The 22,963-nt window shown below is 37.4% G+C and overlaps 1 protein-coding gene across 2 annotated transcripts; it reads right to left on the bottom strand.

Annotated features, from left to right (window-relative positions):
- Window positions 1-1,767: 1,767 nt before the first annotated feature.
- On the bottom strand, window positions 1,768-22,171 carry CIBAR1 (CBY1 interacting BAR domain containing 1). Of its 2 annotated transcripts, none has more exons than XM_054275148.1 (8): window positions 22,093-22,171; window positions 20,063-20,297; window positions 17,541-17,609; window positions 12,368-12,469; window positions 8,728-8,832; window positions 8,089-8,202; window positions 6,430-6,549; window positions 1,768-2,588 (listed from the first exon to the last, which is right to left on the bottom strand). In XM_054275148.1, the coding sequence occupies exons 1-8, from the start codon at window positions 22,122-22,124 to the stop codon at window positions 2,478-2,480; spliced, it is 888 nt and encodes a 295-aa protein (XP_054131123.1). In that variant the 5' UTR covers window positions 22,125-22,171; the 3' UTR covers window positions 1,768-2,477. The 2 variants fall into 2 exon arrangements, with proteins under 2 accessions (XP_054131123.1, XP_054131210.1); XM_054275235.1 differs by lacking the exon at window positions 22,093-22,171 and adding an exon at window positions 21,777-21,903.
- Between the last annotated feature and the right edge of the window lie 792 nt (window positions 22,172-22,963).

The following is a 22,963-nucleotide window of genomic DNA, read 5'->3' as shown; positions in this document are numbered from 1 at the left end:
CCGAGGGCTCTCAGTATGCTCATGGCTGACGTGCTGTGCGGACCTCTGTCGGGCCGAGAGAAAATATTGTAGCTAAAAACTAATAAACACTGAAGACCGAGAAAAAACCTGAAGACTCCTTTCATCCTTTGGAGCGCGGGCTGTCCCAAGGCCATCCCGAGCCTTTCCAGGCCATCAAAAACAGCCGAGAACGGGACATGGAGGCACTGTATTTCCAGTACAAAGGACAAATCAGAGACTGCCTATAATTACATGGCTTGAAATCCTGTGCTTCCTTTTTAAGTACCATTGATACAGTAAGGAGTAATAAATGAAATGCTACATTTGGTGATGCTTATATAAAACATGGAAAGTTTCTTTACTTATGTCTTCTCTGAAGTTGCTTTTGCTACCATTGTCCAAAAATTCTGATGTAAAAGAGAACAGTTTCTGTTGTCAAAAACTAGAAATAGTGATCACCTACAAAAGCAGCTTGAGGCATTTAGGGAAGGTCGAACAGGACAGTCTGATGAGCACCCTTAATCCCTAAGGAATGTGCCAGTGTGTTCAACAGAGAGGCAAAACAGTCTAGGCAAGAATGGTTGTAAGTTTGCATCATCTAGGGCCAGTAATGAGTGAATGGAGTAACTGCAAGTCAGTCTTGCAGCATGCACTCGGTACCAGGAGAAAGTTCTTTGCAGAAGGATCTTTAGGTAATATTTAATTCTTTACTAACATCCTAAATTGTTATTCTGGCTTCTACTTCTGGTGAAGTATTTTAGTCAGGGACTTTTCATCTGTAGTTTTGAGGTCACAATTTCTGTGCAACATGCAAAGTTAAGACACCACACATGCAGGACAAAGTTGCCCAACACTGTATTTTTCTGGAAGTTTTTCTGTGGTTCCTGGAGTTGACTTATTTGTGATGTAGGAAGAATGAATTTTATGCTTGTGAACTGCATAATCTTTTAGAGTGCAATTTATCTAAACAAAACTGCCTGTTTTTCAGAATTGCTTTCTCAAGGCATAGTACACAAATACTTGCTATACGAAAACCTGAAACTGTTATGAAGATAGCTATCTGTTTTGGAGATGGACTACTTCATTGTGTATGAAATGGTAAAGCGGTGATCACCAGAATTCTGATGTCATACTGCTATTTATTGAAGTGTCTTAGTTGCTGAAATAGATGGGAATTAATCACATAGATACTTTTAAAAATTTTGCTCATTGGTATTTACTCCTTGCCAGCAGTAATTCAATGTCAATGGTATGTAATGCTGGTGTAAAATTATTTTTTTGGTTTAAAATAACCCTATATTGTGAACTTTTCATTTATTTTCATCTCATTAATTTTTGGCAAAACCTGTTTTTTCACATGTCACAAAACAGGTATGCATTGCATACATATGCATCAGTGGACAAAAAGTAGCAGTATTATAAATGCACTTCCTGGCTTTTTTCTGTAACTGAAAGGAAGATTTTGTTATAATTTAAAATTGTTTTCCCAGTCTCAAATTTAAATTCTTCTGCATTTTTTCTTTAGCAGATACTAAAGCTGGAGGTGAACAGTGTGGTAAACTTTCTGGCAGACAACCAGGCACTATTAACAAATGAACACATTTTTTCCTTTATCCCCAAACAGAATAAGGAATTACACTCAAAATGTGTAATTTCCTGTATGTTTGATGGAACCAGTAACTGAATCGTGTAGCTAAACACGTGAAATTTGAACTATGTATAGCATGTCAACTAATATAACAAACATCAACTACATAAAATATCCACTAGTTTTATCATGAAGGCACTTTTATTTAAAAAGCAAAGCAGCATTGAACATAAGATACTGGGCCAGGTCCTTATTTGTGACTGTTCATTCTGTATGTGTAAAGGAATCAAAAGTCATCTGTACCTGATGAAAGCCTGAGAAAAATGAAAATAAGAAAAAAAGTACACCTCACCATGCCTTCTGCCATCCAGGGTGGATAGCAAAATGAAATCTTAACAGGCGGTTGCTGCAAACAGTTTTGTAATTACCACGGTTACTTTAGCATGTATAAACCCAATTATAACAGTTACAGCTAGAGTACTTAAAAAATTCAAGAGGTGTATAGCTAGAGAGGTAATATATTGGCAAAGTAAGGACAAAACAATGTTCATAACTGCTTGAAAGCTTAGTGCAGCTTTTGGACACTGTTCATCGCGTAAGATTAAGCAAATGTGATTACAATATAACATCTATGCAAATATAATACAGGCATCTATTTAAATATTTAATTTTCTAGCTACTGAAATTGCCCACTTTCAGTGGAATTTTTTCCATTCTTTGAAACCAGTCATTTGTTGTCTGGCACTCTAGAATGAGCACTGATTCTTGCTCCTGCTGGAATTCTAAATATATAGCCCCGGTGAAATTTTAGATCCAACATACAAAAAAAGCCTTTAGGTGAAGGGGTTTTTTCCCCCCTTAATAAAAAACCCCTCTTAGAACAGCTTTGTTATCTCACTTCCTTAGTAGCATCAAATTCATCCTCCTCATCGTCCTCTTCATCATCTTCATCTTCCTCCTCGTCCTCTTCTTCATCTTTTCTTAGCATTCTGTGGGAAATCTGATAAAAATCCAACAAAAGGATATCAACTGTTTGTTTTCTGCAAACAAAAAATAATTCTCCATTGGCATTTTCAGCCTAAATGTCTGCATGGTTTTCATTTGGGGGAAGGGGGTAAGTTGTTTATTTATTAACTGTTCATAACATGCACACCACTGGAAAGATACATGATACAGAATAAAAATACTGTAATGGTTTTTAAAAGCTAAAAATATCCATGTAGTCCTTCAGAACTATTATGGGATAGGGAAAATGGTATTTTTTTACCTAACCAATGCTAAAAATCAAATCAACAAGATGCAAATCAGTTTTTCCATGGGTTGGCTGCTGAAGCAGCAGGCTGAAGAGGAGTATTAGGGTCTAATCTTATCTTGAAGACATCAGACCTTGTCAGTTAAAAGCTCAAAAGGATGCTGCTCTAAGGTTTTTACCTTTTTTCCCAAGAATTAATTAGACAAACTTAAGAGTCTTGATTCATAGATGAACTTCTTTCCCTGCCCATCAGTGCTTGCCTCTGGAGTGACTCCTCCTTTTGGTTAATCAAACATTAAAAACAAGTGCCAGCTGCCATGCTTTCATCTCATTTGACAGATTCTGCAGTCTACTTTTTTTTTAATGAGGGCTCAATCTAATTCCTATTGAAGATGGATTCTTCACAGACAATGCAAAATTTAAAATTTAAAGAAGGATACATGTTTTTTTTCTTTTCCCCATAAGAAAGAGAACATTGAAGACAGTTATCCAAGTCATCTGGAATGCTTTTGAAAAATTTCAGGTTCAGTAGTTCTCTAAGGGCATCTGCAGCTCCAATTTTGGTTATATTTTCTGTGTCTTCTCACATGCAGTGATATAATAAAAACTTCTGCACTCAAGACAAAGCTTGCCTTTTCTTTTAAGCAGCCCCCTATTTTAAAGGTCCTTAAATGCTCATTATTAAATTGACTTCTGACGTGTTACAATTCATTCAGCCATGTATGTAATGTAAGTTTTTTGTGTGTGCATAAAGCAAACTGCAGTCATTGAACTTCTGAAAGAAGAAAAATACTTAAATCTTCTTCATGCTCACCAAGTATGTAATTTAGCTCGAAGCAAATAGTTGCTTACAAATTCCTGAGCACAACAGAAAATGGAGTTAATCATTGGGTGAAGCTGGGTTAACTTGAGCTGAAATGTCTAAAGCAACAGTCTCTCATTCCATGAAAGAAGAAAAAGACAATGGCAGTGATTTGTAGTTGGAGTTTAAGGAATGCTGCAGATTGAGCATGTTAAGGTGAAATGAATTTTACTGGGACAGACTAATTTTCTAAGTTTTTTTCCTAGTTCAGAGCATCTGAAATTCTTCAGCAGAACTTGCATCATATTTCTGAGTAAAAGCTCCCCCCTTTCCTGAAACAGGAACTGTTTTCGCTTTATGGCTTTTTTCTGCTCACTACTCAAATACCTCTGACCATGCAGCAATTAACTAAATAGTATATTAAATATTATCACTGGTGGTGGTAAGATGGCTATCCCTAAGAACCAAACTGTATCAGGGAAGGAAGTTGAGAAAAGAAATTATGCAGTATAAATCCAAGTTACTGTGCCAAAGAACTAAAACATACCAATACTGAAATTTAGTTTTTCAGAACTTAATGCAAAAAAAGAATATGATAATTTTTTGACCATAAATAATTTTATGTAAAAATTAATTCTATGAGTTGCATGCATCAAGGTGATGACAGTCCTTGCTTAAGCAGTTCAGCTCCATCTTTCACTGCAGAAACATGGCAATTTGTCCATGTCTTAGTGCTGGAACATTTGGATGCAGACATTTTCAATAATGGTTAAAATGATACTTTGCTGTCCTACAGAGTGTCAGTGCAAAAGTTTGTTATATTTAATGGATGTAGATAAAACTTGTGTAGTTAAATTTGATTTAAAATATCTGGAAAAGGTCCTTCTGTTTTTCTACAGTTCTAAAATATAAGCTATATCAACCTGAATTGGTAGACCAAAATGTTGAGGATGAATTGTCAAGCATTGTAAAATGAAGGACATAGCTCTTTGTGAGAAAATGAATCAAGCTCAAGGAGTACTTTACATTTTTAACATACAGATAATACAGAAAGTTAGTCCACAGAGGCAGAAATAAATTCAAGGATGGTATGTGTTAAATCCTCTGAAAAGATCTGAACTGTGTTACTGGCACACTTTATTCCATCTGGTATGCAGTGACTTCTTACACTGTCCCCCACCTACAGGTTAGTGTTTGTGTGTGTCTGTCCTCCCCTGCCCCACGGATTTGGGCTGTGTGATTCTGTGAACTGCTTCCCACATCATTTATACTGCTTTACACTGGGAATTGCAAAGTACTACATTACAGACAGTGAAGGATTACTGTGCAGCAGGAAACTAGATGTGTCAAAAATTTCATAGTGAAAGATTCACAGAAAAGATAAAACAAGTCACCTGCAGGTTTTTCTGAATACAGTTTTTTTTTTTTCTTAAGACTTGTTTGGTGGTTCCAAAGATTAGCTCTCAGTGTAATTCAGCACCATGCTATTTACAGAATCAGAAAGGTCTGCCCTTTCTTCACTGACCTATGGTGACTGCATTAGTTGGGTGTTCCACCCCTTTTTTCTGCCATATGATCCTCCTTTGCAGACACACTGCACAGCCAAGTAAGATGACCTTATTTTGAACTGTATTGCAGTTTCCCTCTAGGTCTAGATGACTTCCTGTTGTTTTCAGGTAAGTTAGAGGTTATGAGAAGACTAACACCCAAAGTTATAATTAAGAGCAGTCTAGGAAATGAAAAAGGTTAACCTGCAAGTTAGAATGGAATTCCACTCCACCTCTGGGAGAAATCACAGTGTACGTACTCTCAGTTTTCTCGTTTTGTGTTTTTTCTCATATTTTCTGAAGTAGCTTGAATTTGAAATTTGCTTGAGTGATAAAGAGGACTGGCAAGTTACTCAGTCAAGGTAGTACTTCATGCACTGAATCACTAGGTTGTATCTCTTCAGATGACAAAATTCATACTTTCAACAGAACAGCTCAACTGTAATAATTGATCTGTTCTGTGTTGAGAGCAGAGAAGGGGTAAAGTGTGTACGAAGTCAAGAAAAGTTTTCCTTACTACAGTATCAATGCATGAGTCTATTCAAAGAAGAAAGGTTTTAAATGCATTTTCAACGTGGCTTTGTCTGTAACTGAAACACTGGTAAGAATCATTGCAGTTACAGAATTACAATCGCAATGAATTAAAAATAATTCATTTTGCAATGTCTGCAAGTTTACTGCTGTAAACAAGTGGCATAGATATTTGCAAGGTAGCTGGTCCAAAAAAGAGTGACACTGTCTTCAACTGTTTCACTCATTTTTACCATCCTTTTCCTCACCTGCTGTGAATTTTCAGAGTATAAAAGGAGAGGACTGTAGGTCATGAGTTTGCTCTGCTGCTAGAAGGTATCACTAGTCTGGATTAGGATGTGGTAGAGAGGCCACACTCTAGAATCTGAATACTAAAAGTATGCAAATATTTAGAGAATGTCACTACTCTTTCAAATAATCTAGATCTCTTCTCTGCAAGATGCCACCGTTTGTTGATGGAAGACCAAGTATTGCTGGAAATGGCATTTGTCAAAATTAAGCAACACAGCTTTAAAAGCTGAGGGGTTTTCCCCTTCAATGATAAAGCTGCATTATCAAGAGCCTATTATGATATTTATGCCATTGAAAGTTTCTTTACATTTCTGATGGTCCTGAACTGAGTGAAGACAGTGGATCCATGTGCATTAACTAAAAGATTATCTTAAATAGATCTTTAATACACTGATTTAGTATGCAATGTTTTTCTTACCTGTGCTGTTCTCAGTGAAGATTTTGAGGAGCCAGTTCTTTGCAAGGGGGACTTGGAATTTGCCCGAACTATGTCTAAGCGAGACTGATAGTCTGGTGGATAGAGTGAGCTCCGAAAAACCTGATCAAATGGAGAAAGCAGTCACTTAGATGCTTGCAAGCCAAGAATTACTGAGACTGAAGCTTGCAGAAATGCAGCATCGGAGAATGAAACTTGATCTAGAGATGTGCATCAACTGTAGTTTGGATTGATCAGTTTTAGGTGAAAAAATGTCCTTGCTTAACCTGAGACACATCAACATACTGATGTGGTCAAGGTAAACATTGTTCAGAGCTTTGGAGGCATTTACACAGGGAAAACTGCAATGGTTTCCCACCAACATATGTAGCTGAGTTTCAGGCTAAGCTAGAAGTGTGAACCCCAGCAACTCCTTCAGGCTCTCCATTTCTTGCGAAGATGAACTCAATGTCTTCACAAGCAAATCCCTACTATCAGACACAACTGCATCAAAAAATGTTACTGAATTGTACAGAAGATGCACAACTTAAGAAAAATTTGGGAAACCTCCTAGAATGCAGGGGAGACCACAACATCTATTATATTTTCAAGTTATTTCAATAACCAGTATAGCTATTTGTGCAAGACTTAAAGTCAAGAAGACGGTATATTATGGTCAGTATTTTTATGAAAAGTAAATAATAGTCCAATTAAGAGAAAATTTAAAATGAGATTAAAAATTTGGTTGTGAAAGACAAAGTACTGACTTTAAGGAGATTTCTGAATTGGTGCCATGTGACATTATAATTGTGAAACTAAAATAGAACAAAATTGCCATGGCATAGTTTAAAGGAAGTAAAATTACCAAGTAGTCTCAAATATGACTGTCACTGAAGACTCATGGTTTTTTAAGTCTTGTGCTAACTTGGTTCTGAGCTATGTCATAGACAGAATAAAATTATGACTGGTAGGATTTACAAAAAAAGACTGAAAATGATCCAAATATTTTGACAAACCAAACATACATACACAACACACACATCCATGGTATTAAGTTTATAGACCCAACATCCAGAAGAACTGCAAGAATGAATAAAGGACTGAAAAGCCTATCTTGGGAAAGAAAGGAAAGGGTGACTTGAAGCTGGTTACTGCCACAAGGCAAAAAACCCACTATAGTAAGTAACAAATGTCTCTTAATTCTAGAACAGCCTAATAAAAATGATTAAAAGATGAAAACAAACAAAATTCAGGTTAGAGGGAGATCTTTAATATAGTAGTTAGTCTTTACATCATCTTATCACAGCAGTAGAAGATTTTTTTCTATGTGCATCTTTAGAGCAAGACTCACTGCAGAAGTGTTCTTTAAAAACTGTTTTATGTTTACCTGAGCTTGAAGTGGCAGGTAATTTTGTGAGTGTCTTTTCTTTGTTTTGTGGGAAAGATTAGATTGCCACTGCAGTTGCTCTCTGTGTTCTCTGAGATTACAAACCTGCATGCTCTTGCTGAAGAAGTGCAAAAAAAAAAGCCTGATATACATGAGTTTCTTCTGGGAACCTGAAATATTTGTTGCATTTTTCTGTGTGGGACATGTGTAGCCCAACTGTGAAAACTGTTTTTATATAGGAAGTAAACAGAAAAGCAAATCTCAATCACTCTTACCTCCAAATCTTCATTTTCATCAATATTTTGGATATTTTGATAGGCAGCAGTATATATCTCTAAAGCTTTCCCATGGAACAACATTTCAATAGTTATAAATTCAGAAAATATGTTCTGAAAGCAAATGAAAAGAAAGGTTTTCTTAATGCAGTATATTTGCACTTGAAAAAATTACTGTATTCTGTGTTTGGTATTTATATGATATAAATAACTGCATGATACTTAGTACTTTTAAATAGTCAGATTGAATGAATCTAAATGAACTTTAGACATTAAACATAAATTCTGGCTGGGCTATCACTTATGCAATTATTATTTAATAATAAATTCTGAATAAATACTTCAAAAGTAAAGAGGAAATGTATTAGAAATAATACATCTTACTGAAAAGCCACTTGATAATCCCCAATATGCATTCCCAAGATATTGTCAGTCAGAAGTTTTGCTGTTTTGAAGACTGTCTTTTATAGCAGGTTGAGGATAAGTTATCGTAGATTCTATATCTATAATTTACAAATCTGTGAAATATTCATGAATACCACAAGATTTGCATTTCAGTGAATACCAGAATGTTGCTAATCTTGCCTCCAACTAACTATAGTGATTTTATTATGCAAGATGAAATGTGAGCACACATACTTTGATGTCCCTTATCTTCTGTTTCTCAAAATTATCAATGGTTTCCTCTAAGTGCCGAGTTGTTCGAGTAGCATCCATTGTTGCTCTCTGCAGTTCATTTTCAGCCTGGTAAAGTAACACAAAGGTGAAATTAGTCTTGCATTTGATACAAAGCTATTTACTGTAATTGCCATTATTTAAGTCTAAGTTTGCAAAACAATACATGTCTGTGTTACAGTATTTAAATCTGCAGCTCAATGAACACATAAAGATGCCTTCTACACTGTTGTGACTTTGATGTGAAACATGAAAAATGACCAGCTGCAGCCAGTCAGGAAAGTCCCTCTGCCTTGATTCATTTTCTGTAATAATCATGGGATAGTTTTATTGAGCCAGTCCTGACATCCCCTGACAGTACAGTTCCTGGGTTTAGGTGCTTAACCCAGAGTGGTGGGAGAGCAGGAAAGATCACCCCTTGTCTTCTACTGCAGATCAACCTGGTGGGTCCAGAAAGATTCTTTTCCAGTATAGTGTGCTGAACCTTATCTTAGTACATTTTTACAAATTATTTAAATAGACAATTATAGCAGCAGCTGGAACTAATGTACTTATCCTGTAAATATCTCAATCTTGCAGGCTAGAGTTGTTGTAGTTTTTAGATTCAAATGCATTTCAGGTATTTTATGCTTTTAATATTTTTGTATTATTAAAATATCTGATAAAAAACATCTTCAACGAGACACTGGGAAGGGGACACAACCATATTTTAACACATAAGTACACAGTTTTTCTTATTTTACTTACTACAAAAAACATTTTAAATAGCTATTTTAATTAGGTATAATTATCAACTTTATAGAAAGTTCACTACCATTTAATGAAAGATACTGAAACTATTCTGATTAAGTCAAGTCTGAGAACTGTGTAGTATTACCAATTAAAAGTGTAAGAGCTTGCACTTGAAATCTACAAGATTTGTCTCTAAACTTCTGTTATTTTCCATACAGTACTGGTCAAACATCATACACTAGTGATACTTACAGGCTCAGTCAGTACATATCATCACAAATCTGTTTTGTCATGAGATTTGAAAGTACTATATGGATCAAGTACTGTATCCTGTGATCAGGTTGTAAGGTTCTTCCAACTTCTACAAAACTGCAACTTGAGACGATTTTTTTTTTAATGGAAAAAGACACCACAGGTCCAGTTCCTGTGATCTAGCTTTTAGTGTTACAACTTAAGGAATAAGGCATGGTCTATTCACTTATTTAATTGTAATCTGCTAACCTTATTTTAGAGGATTAGCAATTTGAAACAACCTCCTTTCAAAAACAGCCTAAAATCATAGACACAATTCTGCCATTACGGGGCAAACAATTGATCATGATCTTTAGTAGTACATAAGGTCACATGTTATCTCTCTTTCTTGATTTTGCCCAAACCACAGGAGGGAAGAAAAGACATTTTGTGTATTTTCAGTTACTTCAATCAGTCAGTCTATAAGTGATGGCAGCTATTATGCATATGCAGTCTTTACACATACAAATACAGTCTATTATTTCTATGGTAATCAAATACACCTCCTCAATAAATCTTAGATTGAACATAATTTGTGCACATATGCTTTGGCAGAGGAATTCTGGTTGTTTTAGAGTGAAGTGTCCCAAGTCGCAGAGCCTGCATAGTTTGGACAACAGCAGTTTGGTATTTTCTGAACACTCACCTGTGACTGGAAATATTAGTAAAGGAAAAAATGGCAATGTAACAATCAATATTCAGGGACGTGTTCATTTTCACTTCTACTTTTAATATACTGTGAACTATTTATCTTAGTTATTTCAAAACATCTGTATATTTAGTACTATTATTATGTTGTCTGAAGCCTCTGGCTGTAAGATGTAAAATTTGATAGAGCTTTGCTAGAATTCAAGTATCCAGGCCAAAACATTTCAGGACAGCTGTCTGTTTTGGACTGAGAACTTCATTATTTATTTTTAAAAGAATAAAATAAAAAGCAAGCAATCTATAGTTTAGCAGACTTCTTCAGGAAAAAAAAAATCTATTTTGATTTACGGAAGTGTATTTTTAAAAATCTGGTAATGATTTCCTTTCAAAGCTGTGCTAACACACCATTTGTAAGATGGGAATATAGATTCTTTGCTATCTGTGGCCAAAGTTGTTCACTGCTGCAACATCACAGTTGCTCAAGATTAAGAGAACCCCTGCAGGAGCCCAGCTGCTGTATTCTAATGAGGTAAAGCCTCTCTCAGACCTGAAAGCTGACCTGCACACATCCTCAAAAGCAAATGAACACATTCCTGCTCCTAATACCTTTTTATGTGTTTTAAGTGTCAATCTGACCTTTTTGAGTGTCAATCACTTTAATATGCTAATAGGCAGCATTTGGTGCTTTTGCCATGTGTAGAATCAGACTGTACTGAGATTTTATAACTCTTCAGGCAAAGCCTTAAGTGTAGAAAACAGGTGCTACAAGAAGCCAAGTCACAGAATAGTATTTGGGAGAAGCTTAGAAAAGAAACAAGAAGAGATGAACTAGGTGCCAGTGACATATCCATGAAATGAAATGAAATGGGAATTAGCTTGAGAGAGAAAAATGGGACCAGTCTCCCTTTGGGAAAAAAACAGCTTAATGTTATAATTTACTCCCTTAATTCCAACAAAAGAGGACTTTGCAACACAACTGAATTCTAACCCTGTGGCTGACATGTCTGTCTTTATTACATGAGGAATTCTAATTAGTCATGACTTAACTGATTTGATTAATATGAAATGAAAATTCTCTGGCAAAGACAAAAATTGTAGTTCTCCTGTGTTCAGTCTGACCAACATAGTCATTTTCACTCTTTCTAAAGTCTCATGCCTCAGTCACTACAAAGATCCTGAAGATTCTGAAATACAGTTGATAAAATCCAACAATGAATAGAACTCCTTAACTCTCAAGTCCAACACTAAAATGTCATAAAAAGTAAACAGCACATCATGAACCTAGATCATGTATTATAATACGTAAGTATAAAGGGACTGAAGTAGGATTGCCTTGATTCCATTTATTTTGGCATTCCCAAGATTCTGATTGCTTCAAAACTTTAAACTTCAGTGAGATTTTAATGGAAATTCTAATTCAGTTTGATAGAGGCTTAATTTTTCTCATTGTGATATAGAATAGTATACTGAGGAGGGCGACTGGTCTTTGGGAAGGAAGAGTAGTCTAGATGAGTATTCTACTAGCAGAATAACAACTTATCCTTTCATGCAGCTGGACGAAACTCATATCCCATCTAGATACCAGGAAGAATAATAACCAAAATGGCAGGGAGAAAAACAGTAAATCCACAGAAATAAAAAAATAAATTGTCTGATTACACTTACTTTCAAAAGCTTCCAAATTCCTGGATGTAATCTATGCCTACCTCTCTTGCATAAACATAGCAAATAATTTATAGTTTCTTTTCAATTCAAAAGTGAGAAACTACTGCTCTGTAGCAGCTGTAACTCTTCATTAAGTTTAAGAAAAGATTCAACATTGGGAACAGTTTCTCTAAGGAGCATTATTGTTATTACTACTTCCCCAACATAACAGTTTAATTCCCAAGAAATTCTGAACATATTTCTCATAGTGACTGGAAAGGCAGGATACGATAACGTGTAGATCTGATGGATTCCGCTGACGTGTCTTTTCCAGTTGAGATAATTGCTTGGCTTCTCGGCTCTTTGCTGTTAAAGTTGCTCTAAGATCATCCTGGAAATAAAATGTTTTAGACATGTTTGAAATACATCTAGGATAATACAAAATATACTCTCCTTCATACATGCATTGCCTAGAAAACATGGACGAAACTTCTGCTTCAAATAAAACCAGATTTTACTGACCTGTTAATTGATCCTATCAAAGAGAAGTCTAGTGGGGATTGAGAGAGTTTAGCACCTTGTGCAACTCCCTATAGCACGTGTTATGATTGAAAATGTGGGGAAGGAAAGAAAGATATTCACAGCTTTACGTGAAAAGTACAGCAGATGGTCACAAGCTGAGATCCCCAAAGCGTTAAGAAGGCAGACTTATTCCTGACTTAGCAGTAGAATAAATGTGGTACTTAGAAATAAAAAGAAGCATCAAATAAAGTGGCATCATTTAAAAAAACCAAAACAACAAAGCAGGTAGCAGTCAGTACCAAGGAGAAGTTATGAAGAAAATACAACTGCTGTCACTGCTGACAGTGGAGCTGCTGAAGGGGCTGGAGCAGAAGTGTGATGAGGAGTGCTGAGGGAGCTGGGAGTGTTTAGCCTGGAGGAGGCTCAGGGGAACTTGGGCTCTCTACAGCTCCCTGAAAGGAGGCTGTAGCCAGGTGCAGGTCAATCTCTTCTCCCAGGCAACCAGTGACAGGATGAGGACATATAAGCTGCACCATTTATTTTTAAATGAAATATTAGGAAATTTTTTTCCACAGGAGGGGTGGTCAGGCATTTGAATAGGCTGCCCATGGAAATGATGGAATCACCATTCTGGAAGTGTTCAAAAAAGGTGTCCCTGGCACTCAGGGACATAGCTTACTGGTGAACATGGGGGTGCTGGGCTAATGGTTGGACTCAATGATTACAGAGGTCCTTTTCAACCTAAACAATTCTGTGCTACAAGACACCATAGGAATTCTATGACTGAAAGGGTTAAACTGCATATTTATATATATGCATTTACTAAAGTGTTTAAAATCATTTGAAACAAAATACATCCAAGTAATGGTGGAGCTGGAGAAGATAAAACTTAACCAATCCAGAAAAGGCAGAAACTGTTGACAACTGGTTTTGCTCCATTTCCAAAGGAGAAGTAGTATGTACTTCTAGGAAGACCTGTGACAATTTAAGAATGTTCAACTACCAGTTTTCTCAAATTTTCATGCTATAAAACTGTTTTGCAAACTGTTTGACATTCATGGAATGTAAGATTATCAGTCAAGTATTTATCACTCCACTTGACTGAAAAGGTCATTAATTTTGATGGTTCCAGTTTAAAGGAGCAGTAGTTTAGAACAAGCAGAAATATAGTCTAAAGTCTAACAAAATCTGAGGTAGGATTGGGCATGCATTTCAAATTACCTTTTACTCTAAAATACCATTTCCACTTTTATTTACTACTCCAGAATGGAGTTAGAACTGTAAGAAATTATCATATTGGGAAGTTGTCTGTGCTCCTTCCTTGGATTTCACAATTTTAATGCTTGTATGTCACCAGGACAGAAGGATATGCAACTAAGAATATGTCTTTCAGTAAGTTTTGTGATCCTGTGACCAGATCACTACTCAGTGACAAGCACAAGATTGCCAAGTTTCACAGTGCTGTGTGTTCCTTCAATAACGAGGCTGTACATGAGGACAGGGTCAAAACATGCAGTCTCTTACTTGTTTCTATCCTTACTGTCTGTATGTCCTTGTACATAACTGTCATTTTGCTTCATCTCCAGGGACACAGAGCTGGCTTCTGATAATAAAAACTACTTCATCTTCAGCCCATGAATGCTGGTTTTACTGCTGTTCTTTCAGAAGGGAATTTACACAACCTCTAAGGTCAAAGACTACTGAAAAGGCCTATTGCTTTTATGAGAGCCATGTGGCTACAAGAAAAGCAATAATAGAAAATTTTAAATTGTTTTTTTCCAGTTTTACATTTTAAAGGTAGAGAAAGAGAAAAGAATGTATTTATTTTTGAAAAAACAAAGTTTTCCACCTAATGGTCACAGTTGCATGTTTAATGCTATTTAATGACTGAGCCCCGTTAATAGCAGTGACTTCCTACACACATTTAAAACAGTCAATCAGATTTAACACTGTGGCTTGAAAGGGTGCTGACTTTCACACAAAGTGTACTTGAGGATGCCAAGTTCTGGAGTTACCATTATTAGATTCAGTGTTTTCTTTCTAGCATGTAGTGACTTTGGAAATACCTACAGAGGCTGAACTGTTTCCCCCTCTACCCCTGCTTTCTGTAGCAACAGCCACCATGAAACATACTTCTCTTCTAGCTGAAGTGTGACAAAGAATTAGTGCTACTATGGCCACAATGGTGAAGTTGTGTACAAGTTTTGGGTGTACAAAAGTAGGGCACAGTCACATAAAATTATTAAAAAGCTGGAGAAAATGTAATTTATGGTGAAAGAATCAAGTTGTACATTACCTAACAGAAAGAAAAAAAAAAAATTTGTTTTACTAGCATCTAAATACCTTCATCCAGAAAAAAACCCAGAACATTACAGAGCTCTTTCATCTCAGTGGAGCATGTAACAAGAACCAAAGATTAGGTGAAGTCTTTCATTTAAAACAAAGCACCACAAACATCAACTAACCACTAACTACCACCAACAGTCCTACATTCAGTGTCTTTAGACCAAGCTTTTGACATGTTTTTGGAAAATACATTTTAGTTACACTCAAGGAAAAGTGGAATGGAATAGGCAATGAGATAAAAGGTACAAAGAATATAAAATTATTCATAGTCTCTCTAGGTTTTAACTATGAATTCAAGTCACACACAGGAACTCTGGTCACCCATCTATTTTCAAATCATACAGAAGTACAGCTATAGTTCATCCACCAGACAATGAGCTGGCAGAGCCTCATCACTGTACTGTTACCTGCTTTAATCACTGAAGTTATTAAAGCAAATCAATCCTTTCTTCTGCATGTGGATCACCTTGCTTTTATGATGTCCTGTTTTACAGGAAGAAAAGGAACCAGGAACAGAGTTGCCAAAAAGCAGAAAAGTGAAGATTGATAAATAGAACAATGAAACAGAAAGAAATCCTCATAGCCTACATTTAAGTTGTGTTACAGGACAAGAAGATTGTTTTAGCTTCCACTGAAGCTATTCAGCATTGTAAACCAGAACAAGTGAATGAAACAATTTTACTGTGTTAGCAGATTAAGGACAACACTACTCTGATTGACCTGGGCCTCTTTAAAGCATTTAGCAGCACGTGACATTGATGTCTTACACCACAGACAAAGCAACAGTTATTTTTAGATAAAGCACAGAAAAACTGCTGTGTACTTCCTGGAACAGATCCAGTAAGTAAGCAGCAGTGAGAACATTCTCTTTATAGAAAGTAGTTATAATGACATACTCTGCCTGATTTTACTTAGTCAGCTAATGTAGTTAGAGCTAAAGCAGTCCTAGAACTAGCAGCTTGTGCTAGATTTACATGAGTGACAAAATTTGCTTTGTCACTAAGTAAGTCCCAGTGATTACAGATGATAACTGAAAACCAGGTAGGTAAAGTTTTAACCAAGGTTAACATGCAAAGGGAAAAAATAACCATTTAATGGCCTACATCTTTAGTGAACTCTATCTTAGTTCAAAGGTAAACTGGTAAAATTAATGATCTCATCTACGGTTTAAAAATGCTTTTGCACTCCTCACTGTAGCTAAAATCAACATTATGCAAAGCTTTCTGACATTCTGAAAGGCAAAGACCACAGGAAATTCAATTCACTGCTGCAAGCAATGAATTGGTTTCAGTTGCTTCTGTCCTCAGCATTACTGGCTATCAGTGGCAGTGCACCTCAAGGCAGTCTCTTCAATGCTTTGGCAGCCCCAGGCATTGCTGTAATGTTTTGTGTTTCCTCAGCAACCCTATTGCCACAAACACATGAAACTTGTCTTCCACTCCCAGCACATATACCCTACAAAGTACCCAGTTCTAGATCTCACAAACTGGTGACCATTAAGATACCAGGTATTAGGCACTACAGTCTACAGCTCAGGTTTTAGGCTCTACAGTATTAGCTCCCAGCTAAGGATTACTGTGGGTAGTCCCACTTAAGTGTAGAATGCATTTCCTTGACAATTGTTTCTCTAACCACCAAGTGAGGTAACTGTGCAGTAAGTCCCAAACACGACTTGGTTCTTCACCATATGGAAAAAACAAAAACCCAAAAAAACCATAGGAAAACTGCTTGCTTCAGATGCACTGCCACCATCTACTCAAATTAATCATGATGAACACATTGCAAGGTTTTTCTTTTGGTAATTTTGTCAAATACCATCAGAAAATAATAATAATTTAAGCTTTTGATTTACATAGATTATGATACAGACACCTACATCAATTACAGATTTGAGTTTGCAGGATTAAGGTATTCTCTGTATAAAATACAAGTATTACGAAAATCTACTTTTAGTATCTGCTTATTAAATTCCTTGCTCAAGCTTATCTTTCCTGGAGGAAAGAAACTTACAGGTATTTTAAGGGACTATTTCAAACCCCTATAAACATTGTTTCAAAAATATAGTGAATGAAGAGACCTCAGGTTTTTGTGTATCTTCAGGTCATCATGAGGATTTAACGGAGAGGAATCTAGGCACTACCTACTTATCAGGTACAAATGTGTTTTCTAAATTATGAACTTTAATGTAGAACATAATTCTGAGTTAGGAAACCTGTTAAAGGCAGCATGTTGATGACTAAGAGCCAAAGCAGTAATAGTAATAATAATATCATCATCATCAAAATCACACAATAATAAGTGACATTATTTATAAACAAAAAGTCCTGAATTTACACTCTCCAGGGAATTTCATACTAATGCCTTTTCTGAGCATTTGCTTGTGCTCAAAGAGCCTGAATATCCCTGTCTTCACATCAAAGCTCTTTGCTCTAACATATATACAGCTTCAGTTGAGATGTCTAATTATACAATTAAGTTACACTGATTAATGAAATATGAAAAATCAGAACAATTTTCCCCATAAACAAAAAGTTTTCAACTGAGTGGCCAGGACACTGAAATGTACCTTGTGAGAAAATACATATTTAACCTACCCTTTTAAGTTTCACTATGGTCCCATAACATTTCAGAGGTTCAACAACCTTGGCTTCCAGCCTGTCAACCTACAAAAAGAAATCACAAGTTGCTAAAATAATCCATATCCATGGTGTGCAGAAATGGGAAACAATTACTTTAACAGTGACTCATCTTATTATGAATTAAATCCATATATGCTGGAAAAATATTAGGATAAGGGTTTTTAAAAATTTTGTAAAAACTACAGTCAAGTATATTAACCAAAAAGGAATTTATTTTCTGAAGAGCTCAAGCTGATTTCTTGTGGAGTTCCTTTTTTCTTAATTAGATCAGGATAAATGAAACATGGAAAATTATGAATACATCAAACTGAGTACTAAATACATCCAGCATTGCATTTTGGAGTTCTGTAGCTTTCTATCTAAAGATCAGTGTATTTGCTCTACACTAATAAGGTTACAGACTAAGCAATCTTTGCTATCTTTGCTATCAAATACACTGTGCAAAAAAATACACTTCTTAAAAATAATGGAAACAGCATCACTGGTACTGAGTGCACTAAAAATACCAATAACAGGGTATGTAAAATGCATAAATGCTCTTACAGATGAGTGGTTCTGAATTTTTGTTTCAGAAAAACAGCTACATATGGTCAGACAGGCAATAGGATAAGACCCGCTTGCCAAATCTGACCAAACTGTCTGAGTGGCCCCAGCGTAATCTGCCAATGACTTACGGACCATGAGTGAGTCCTGTGGCCCTCTGCTGCTACATCCAGATTAGGACAAGGTGATACCTCTGCTGGGAAGGGACAGCTCCCCCTGTACTGGTAGTCACCAGTCAGCCAAAATCTAGGCCAGCTGAGCAAACATTTCTCCTTGATACCATCTACCACTGCACTGTCAAACAATTTCACTTGAAGTGCCAATAGAATAGAAAGGAATAGGCCAGTAAGGCTCTAAACAACACACTTATTAGAGACAAACCAAATAACCTGCCCATCTTACTTACTTAGCCTACCATGTGCTGTGGTACCTCACACCTCAGTATTTAAATATCTTGCACTGCACCTAAAGACCAGAAATCGTTAATAACCCTTGCAAGCTAATTTTCTCTTGCCCACTTTGCCAGCATACAGGAAAACTGTTAAGTGACTTGATGCCCAGAAGAAATAAAGAAATATTTTGTTTTCAGGAGCAAAGGAGAACTTGATTTGAAGACTAAAAGCTTCTCTTTTCCTTTGCTGCTTCTGCCTTTTTTCTTTCACAGGGCAATGTTGGTTTACAGACAGGCATGGCATGAGGATGAAGCCAAATGCCAGTTTTTAAAAAAACATTTAAAATCAACAAAAGCAAAACTCAAGTTGTTACATATGTACCTCAAAATTACAGGTTCACAGTTTAATGATGAAAACAGAGAGATCATGCAGTCTGAGTTTACATTCACCTTTGGCCACAATATAAATGTAATAGCAGAGGATAATTTGCTATTACATCAATTGAAGCATAAAGACCTACATGTGGCTCAGCTGGAGCCAGACATATAAGAGCTTATGGAAAAATAAAAATTGCACACACTCTAAGGTTTCTTATTACTTCTTAAAAATCCCTTCCTCAATAGACTGTTAAAGATACACAATATTCCTTGTATTTCAAACTCTCTGCTTCCCATATGAACTACTTCTCAAAGGTTTTTTTTTCCACTTTGTTATTATGAAGAGGTGATTTGCAATGCTCTCCAAAATAAAAAAGTCCTATCTGAAGACATAAAGAATGTCAACTACTTCAGTCTCTTTTTTGAATTACAGTGGACCTCAGCTGTTCAAAACTATAAATGGGAATTTTCTATGTTCTAGTTCAAGAATAGATACATACTCCAAAAACTAGTTTGAGTACATGTGAATGAATTTTTTTAAATCTCAGTATTTGGAATTCTGCATCGTAAGTTACAGTTTGACTGGCACCAACCACACATAAATGTGTAAGTGGCATAAACACCTTTCTTTGCACCCTCATTCATCTAGCGGAAATGTGACTATTTAGTCACATACGGTCCAAATCAAGTTTGTACTTTTAATGTTGAACTACAAACTTATGAAACCTACAGTGGTCCCTGACAGTACCTCTTCAATACTATTTCTGGTAATGCTCAGCAAAAGGAAAATGACTGATTTTGCCTCAGCTATTGCTAGACAATTCAAGTAACACAACTAAAAAAGAACACTTTATTAACCATAAATCGTTATCTAAAGTGTAACACCAATAAAAAAAAACTTGCTCTTTCCCAAATACATCAAGTGTTCATATGGATAGTTTTCCTGACTTCAACAGTACTAATTTTAGGCAGTTTTCCCTGAAGTGATTAGGAGTGTAAATGATGAATGCTTTGGCAGCCTACCCTGCTCAGACATTAATATATTTAGATGTGTTTTCTCCTGTTTCTCTTCTGATTGCAGAGTGTATGATTTCCCTTTTAACCACATATAAGTAACTGAAAAGTTCAGATGGCAAACACAACATGTACAGCTTTAATTCTGTACCTCTGCCTGGCGATAATCTTGAAGTCTGGAGAATTCATCTGCAAAGTTTTTCAGTCCAACTTTTAAGTTCGGTGTCTCTGTAGCTGCATATGCATAGATTTCATTTACTAGAAGATCTGCTTTGTCTCGTAGTCTGGCAGTTTTACGTACATATCCAGCAAATATTTGGCACAATTCACCAAAATGTTTTTCCACATTTGAAACAGCATCTTGCATTTGTCTAGTCTGATTGTCCCTGGATACCAAAGAAAAATAAGAAAGGCAGAAATGTTTACAACACATACAGAAGAAAAATATAATAATACTATATAATAATACTTCTAATAATTTGGATATCTCATTTCAGGGCAGAAATTTATTCTGAAAAAGAGAATGTTGTAACTGATGTAATATGTGCTTATTTATGAACGAATAACAAACAAACAAAAAAGCAGATTTACACTTAAAGATCCAATAGATGAAAATCCAAATCACAAAAAACTGCTTGGAAGTTTTCCTCCTGAATTTAAGGAAAAGCTCACTATTACTAATGTTATTAGTTACTAATACAGTGGTAACACCTGCTGTCTTAAATAAGACTTCTGCAAGACCATCCCCCTTCCTGCTATGGCCTGCAATCTAAACAAGCAAGGCAATGGCTGGAGAAATTAGGCAGTAGAGGACAAACTGGTAAAGGTATTAAATGTTCTTTAAATTGCAAACAATTACCAAACTGCACTACAGAGGATTAAAAGCACTGAGAATTAAAGAAGAAAGGTGAATGAACACAAGAGGTGAAAACTGTACTACCGCTGAAAGGACATTCATCTCAGTAATAAATTATTTTAAAAGACCTAAATCTAATTAATTTATTTGATCCAATGCCTGTACGCTTTATTATTAATGATTTAGATAAGTCGTTCCAGTAACTCGCAGATTTCACTTTGTACTTTGCTTTCATATTCCTGTATTATTTGATGGTCACGTGAACTCATGCCCATTGTTGATCTGAGTGAATGGCTGTAAGACAATTCAGCTAACAGTACCTGCCAGAAGTCTTAAGAAGTCTCTATGGTCCAACACAAGGTTATTGATGTGAAGTGATAGAATTCTCTGCAAGAGAATTCACTCTTACCACTATCTCATCAAGGGACAGAAACAAAACCTTCTTTCATATCTGTAAGGTATCCCAATACTGCTGAACAATATTTGAACACTGACTTTGTATCAGGATATATGATGATCAGAAAAAATTGAAGGAATGTGGTACTCTGAGACTAAACAACAATACAATCAATTCAAATGAGGAACACCTTTACTTCAGGAAAAGTATTTCATGCCAAGTTTTGCCAAAACCCAACAGCATTGCTTTATGGCAAGCTGTCTGAAAGACTGTTCAAAAGAGATTCTGTTAAGGTTAAAAAACCCAAGGAAGTTATTCAGTCCTCCAGGACATGCTGGAGCACAGAACTGCTTGAATAAGGACAGTTCCACCTGGTGAGTGGACAAGTAAATATTTCATTAAGTACTAATAAAGCTGTTTTTCAAAATTATATTCCCTGACAAGATCTTCAGTAAAAGGTATATATTTCCTATTTTCTTGAAAGATCTTCATGTCAAAAAAGTGTTTCCCTCCAGGAGGAAGACGTAATCATCCACTTTACAATTCAGATCTCACAGCACATCCATGCAAGTAGTATTTAATTTTGGGATGCGAAACACTACGGTTTCTTACGTGGGAGTGTAAAAGTTTTTATTCCACCCTCATTATCGCGACCGCTTCGAACTGTCCACAGAATTATTCGCGAGAGGTCCAAATAAATATCGGCAGCACATCCTTACTCCATCTCTGCACAGCACGCTAGGCCTGGAAAAGTTTTGCGGCCTTTACCGGAGGAAGGCAGCGGCGGCCCCATCTCCCAGGGAGGCAGATGCGCTAACAAGGGCCGGGCCCGCATCGCTCCCCGACCCGCGCCTCCCCGGGCACGCCGCTGGCAGCGCGGCCTCTCCCCGGCAGCGGCCCGGGCTCCGCGGCCCCCGCGCCCCCGTACCTGGCGTCCAGCCCGCGGCCCAGCAGCATCATGGTGGCGACGGGGCCGGCGGGAAGCAGGGAAGGGGGCGGCGCTCCGCGTGCGCTCCGTTGCCATGGCCACCCGGCCTGGCGCCGCCCCCCGGCCTGCGGGACGGGCCCGGGCCGGGAGGTGCCGCGGGGGAGCGCACGCGGAGCGCCGCCCACCCCCCGAAAAGCAGAATCGGTGCAGTTGGAAAGGAGCGCGGAGATCATCGAGTCCAACCTCTGACCGAACACCACCGTGTCAACCGGAACTTGGCACTGGGTGCCGCGTCTGGCCTTTCCTTAAACACCTCCAGGGACGGTGACCCCACCGCCTCCCTGGGCAGCCCGTTCCAGGGTATAATCACCCTTTATGTGAAGAAATTCCTCCTTATGTCCAATATAAACCTCCTCTGGCGCAGTTTAAGACTATGTCTTCTTGTCCTATCCCTTGGTACCCGGTAGAAGAGGCCTAGCCTTGCCTGCCCACAGCCTCCTGTCGGGGAGCTGTCCAGAGCGATAAGGTCCCCGTGAGCTCCTGTTCTCCGGGCCAAACGCCTCCGGCTCCCTCAGCCGCCCCTCACAGGACTTGTGCTCCAGCCCCTCCACCAGCTCCGCTGCCCTTCTCTGGACACGCTCCAGTCCCTCAACGTCCTTCATGTAGTGAGTGGCCCAGAACTGGACACAGCACTCGAGGTGTGGCCTCACCATTGCCGAGTACAGAGGGACATTCCCTGCCCTGGTACTGCTGGCCACACTATTGCTGATATAGACCAGGATGTCATTGGCCTTCTTGGCCGCCTGAGCACACACTGGCTCATGCTCAGCCACTGGCAAGCAGCCCCCAGGTCCATTGCCATGGGGCAGCT

The sequence above is a fragment of the Melozone crissalis genome, unplaced genomic scaffold, assembly GCF_028551555.1.
Source record: "Melozone crissalis strain CALT ecotype California unplaced genomic scaffold, PUWL_Pcris_2 ptg000002l_1, whole genome shotgun sequence".
Classification (NCBI taxonomy): Eukaryota; Metazoa; Chordata; class Aves; order Passeriformes; family Passerellidae; genus Melozone; species Melozone crissalis.
This window is presented reverse-complemented; position numbering and strand designations above follow the sequence as displayed.

Bases quoted from the DNA above. Each gene is read 5' to 3' on its own strand.
- CIBAR1 (XM_054275148.1), bottom strand. From the start codon at position 22,124: ATGATGCTGCTGGGCCGCGGGCTGGACGCCAG. The intron at 8,833-12,367 runs GTATCCTGCCTT...TTACTTTACCAG, and splicing joins CATCAGATCTACACGTTATC to GCTGAAAATGAACTGCAGAG. The intron at 2,589-6,429 runs GTAAGAAAAACA...GATTTTTATCAG, and splicing joins CTTCACTGAGAACAGCACAG to ATTTCCCACAGAATGCTAAG.